The sequence below is a fragment of the Salvelinus sp. IW2-2015 genome, unplaced genomic scaffold (genome assembly GCF_002910315.2).
Source record: "Salvelinus sp. IW2-2015 unplaced genomic scaffold, ASM291031v2 Un_scaffold2265, whole genome shotgun sequence".
NCBI classification, from domain to species: domain Eukaryota; kingdom Metazoa; phylum Chordata; class Actinopteri; order Salmoniformes; family Salmonidae; genus Salvelinus; species Salvelinus sp. IW2-2015.
In genome coordinates, this window is record NW_019943592.1 from 140,262 (window position 1) to 144,705 (window position 4,444).

General features: G+C 47.3%; 1 protein-coding gene across 1 annotated transcript in view; it reads right to left on the bottom strand.

Annotated features, from left to right (window-relative positions):
- The window catches only part of LOC112073451 (laminin subunit beta-1-like), a gene marked incomplete at its 5' end in the record, with an annotated part of 42,967 nt that extends 39,337 nt beyond the window's left edge, over positions 1-3,630 (bottom strand). The window contains 8 exon segments of the mRNA XM_070440149.1: positions 502-690; positions 875-995; positions 1,153-1,355; positions 1,480-1,543; positions 1,667-1,855; positions 2,076-2,149; positions 2,295-2,430; positions 3,580-3,630. Coding sequence (XP_070296250.1) covers positions 502-690; positions 875-995; positions 1,153-1,355; positions 1,480-1,543; positions 1,667-1,855; positions 2,076-2,149; positions 2,295-2,430; positions 3,580-3,630 — 1,027 coding nt within the window.
- Positions 3,631-4,444: the final 814 nt, after the last annotated feature.

The window sequence follows — 4,444 nt, forward strand, 5'->3', positions numbered from 1 at the left end:
CATGACATAAAATACATCAGAGATCCAGGAGTCTGTAGTGGAGTGAGAAGGGGTCTGGAATAAAATACATCAGAGATCCAGAGCAGTCTGTAGAGGGGGTCTGGAATAAAATACATCAGAGATCCAGGAGTCTGTAGTGTGAGTAGAGGGGTCTGGAATAAAATACATCAGAGACCCAGGAGTCTGTAGTGGTGAGTGTAGAGGGGTCTGAATAAAATACATCAGAGACCCAGGAGTCGTAGTGGTGAGTAGAGGGGTCTGGAATAAAATACATCAGAGATCCAGGAGTCTTAGTGGTGAGTTGAGAGGTCTGGAAAATACATCAGAGATCCAGGAGTCTGATTGTGAGTAAGCGTGGAAAAAATACATCGAGATCCAGGAGTCTGAGTGGAGTAGAGGGGGTCTGGAAGAAAAATACATCAGAGATCCAGGACCCCCTCTACTCACCACTACAGACTCCTGGATCTCTGATGTATTTTATTCCAGACCCCCTCTACTCACCACTACAGACTCCTGGATCTCTGATGTCCCTGCTGGGGTTCAGGTAATAGAAGGGTTTACACATCTCACAGGTGCGTCCCATGGTGTTATGGAGACAGTCGTCACAGACGCCACCGCTGGCATTGCCTGTGGCCAGGTACACTGCCATGTCAAAGTGACACTGTTTGGAGTGACCGTTACAGTTGCATTCTGGGTAAAGAAGCAAAAAAAAGAACAATCATCAGAAATGGTCCTCCATGTTGTTTCTGCAGCTGTGTGTGTAGTGTTAATTCTCCACGTGGTTATGTGTTGGATGTTTACATCAACAGATTCCTCCCACTACAAGTGAGGGTGGGTTGTTTTCCTACTACAGTTGAGTGAAGTGTAGGCTCACCTCTGCATGTGTGAGGGTTGTCTGCCTCGGCTGGCCTCCAGGGCAGGTCGTTGTGGAGGTCTCTGCAGTGCTCACAGTTCAACCCCTCAGTGTTGTGTTTACAAACACATCGCCCATGGATCTGACCAATCACAGCACAGAAAGAAAACACGACAGTTATCATTGTCTTTTGGACATTTCGTTCGCAGTCATCTATCATATGCAATGACCTAGGGCTCCCACACAGGGACATGTGACATAAACCATGGTGTAAAAAGAGCTGCCTATGTCCCACCCACCATGCCATTGTCCCTGGCGTCCACCCCTGGTACGGGGGCACACTCGGAGGCGTGTCCGTAGCAGAAGCAGCTGCCCCTCACCACCAGCTCGTACAGGGAGTAGTAGTACTTCTGCAGAACGTCAGAGCGCCGGTCCAGCAGGTTATCTCCCAGGGTGTGCAGCTTGGTGAAGTTGATCCGTAGGTTGGTGATCCGCAACAGCTCTACACAACAAACGGGTATGTTAACATCAATTAACTATCACAGAATTGATAGTTTATAGGTTACTTTCAGTCTTCCTCTGACTTGTTCTCTGAATTGATCTCATTTCCCAATTATTTGTCTCACCTTGAATCTCCAAACTGTATGGGTCTTTCACATGTATGGCAGGGTCGAGCACTTTATAAATGACCTGCAAGAGATGAAAAAGTAACGAAGAGATGAAACTAACTGGTGATGAACAGATCGTTGTAATCGTACATTCATTATAAAGGAGTACAACTCATAGTGGTATAGTTTCCGTCTATGTCATCACCTCTCCTTCCGTGGAGGGCTCGATGTCAGAGTATCTCTCCTCACAGATGACATCATTGATGTGGTGGAGGGAGTGGGCGTGCACTCTGGAGAACGTCTTGGAGCAGTTGTAGGCAAAATAACGGTACGGTCTCCAGGAGCGACCAAAATCAGCCGAACGCTCGATCAGCATGGCGGCAGGTCGGAAGGTCTATGGAAAGGTAGCGGGGAAAGTATTCAGTAACGTCTGGGACTTTTTCACCGTCATTTCTGTGATGTTTACTGCATGTCTGTTTTAATGGTAATAATATGTTTGTAGATAGTTTGAATTCATGTCTCTTGGATATAATAACGTGTTTATAGATAGTTTGAATTCATGTCTCTTTGATATTACTCAACAAATACCTGAGCAGCCATCAGACAGCTCTCACCTTAAACTTCATGATGAGGTGAGTGAAGTGGAATTCTGCCTCCAGATTCAGTCTGATACTGACACCCTCCTCCCCTGTAGTGAATAAATCCCACAAGGAGGAATTATTGCAGATGATACACACACACACAGACACACAGACACACAGACACACAGACACACAGACACACAGACACACACACAGACACACAGACACACACACACACACACACACACACACCGTTGACAGACTGCCACCAGGTGAGGTCCTCATTGCTGTCCTTGAGTTGGATGACGTTCTTCACGCGGTGACTGTTTTTGTGGTTGTACGGGTCATAAGGATGCTGAGAGTTACACGCAAAACACTTGTCTGATTCCTACAGGGAGACAGAAGCAGTAGGTATATATGATGAGGGGGAGGGGGGCAGGGGGGGGGGGGGGGGGGGGGGCAGGGAACTCCAGAGCAGGTTTCTTAACTAGGTTGAGCCTCCAACAACAACAAGATGATGCTAAACGAATTGAGGAGAAATCAATAGGAAAGTAGGAGTGTGTACATTATCAGTATAGCGTGTACTGTATCAGTATAGTGTGCACAGTATCAGTATAGTGTGTACTGTATCAGTATAGTGTGTACTGTATCAGTAGGAAGCACCAGTGACTCGATCAATAAAAAAGTGGTCAGATGAAGCAGATGCTAAGCTACAGGACTGTTTTGCTAGCACAGACTGGAATATGTTCCGGGTACACCACATCAGTCATGAGCTTCATCAATAAGTGCATCGATGACGATGTCCCCACAGTGACCGTACGTACATAACTCAACCAGAAGCCATGGATTACAGGCAACATCTGCACTGAGCTAAAGGCTAGAGCTGCCACTTTCAAGGAGCGGGACTCTAACCCGGAAGCTTATAAGAAATCCCGCTATGCCCTCCAACGAACCTTCAAAAATGTAAAGCGTCAATACGGGACTAAGATGGAATCGTACCACACCGCCTCTGATGTTCGTCGGATGTGGCAGGGCTTGCAAACTACTACAGACTACAAAGGGAAGCACAGCCGAGAGCAGCCCAGAGACACGAGCCTACCAGACGAGCTAAACTACTTCTATGCTCGCTTCGAGGCAAATAACACTGAAAAATGCATGAGAGCAGCAGCTGTTCCAGCTGTTCCAGAGCCTGTGATCACGCTCTCTGCAGCCGATGTGAGTAAGACCTTTAAACAGGTAAACATTCACAAGGCCGCTGGGCCAGATGGATTACCAGGACATGTACTGCGAGCATACGCTGACCAACTGGCAAGTGTCTTCACTGACATTTTCAAACTCTCCCTGTCCGAGACTATAATACCAACATGTTTCAAGCAGACCAGCTTAGTCCCTGTGCCCAAGGACACTAAGGTAACCTGCCTAAATGACTATCGACCGCACTCACGTCTGTAGACATGCAGTGCTTTGAAAGGCTGGTCATGGATCACCATTATCCTAGAAACACAATTTTAAACACAATTTTGCATACTGCCCTTACAGATCCACAGATGATGCAATCTTTAATGGACTCCACACTGCCCTTTCCCACCTGGACAAAAGGAACACCTATGTGAGAATGATATTCATTGACTACAGCTCAGCGTTCAACTCCATAGTGCCCTCAAAACTCATCAATAAGCTAAGTACCCTGGGACTAAACACCTCCCTTTGCAACTGGATCCTGGACTTCCTCACGGGCCGCCCCCAGGTGGTAAGGGGAGGTAATAACACATCCGCCACACTGATCCTCAACAAAGGGGCCCCTCAGGGGTGCATGCTCAGTCCCCTCCTGTACTCCCTGTTCACTTATGTCTGCACGGCCAGGCACGACTCCAAAACCATCATTAAGCTTGCCGATGACACAACAGTGGTAGGCCTGATCACCGACAACGATGAGACGGCCTATAGGGAGGAGGTCAGAGACCTGGCCGGGTGGTGCAAGGACAACAACCTCTCCCTCAACGTGATCAAGATAAAGGAGATGATTGTGGACTACAGGAAAAAGAGGACCCGAGCACGTCCCCATTCTTATCGATGGAGCTGCAGTGGAGCAGGTTGAACGCTTCAAGTTCCTTGGTGTCCACATCACCAACAAACGAACATGCTCCAAGCACACCAAGACAGTCATGAAGAGGGCACGATAAAACCTATTCCCCCCCAGGAGACTGAAAAGATTTGGCATGGGTCCTCAGATCCTCAAAAGATTCTACAGCTGCACCATCGAGAGCATCATCCACCATATATACTTGTACACTCTTATACTGAATACGTACACACTATACTGATACTGTAACAACACTAATACTCAAATGCAAAATCAAATGTATTATCACATGCCGCCAAATACACAGACCTACAGTGAA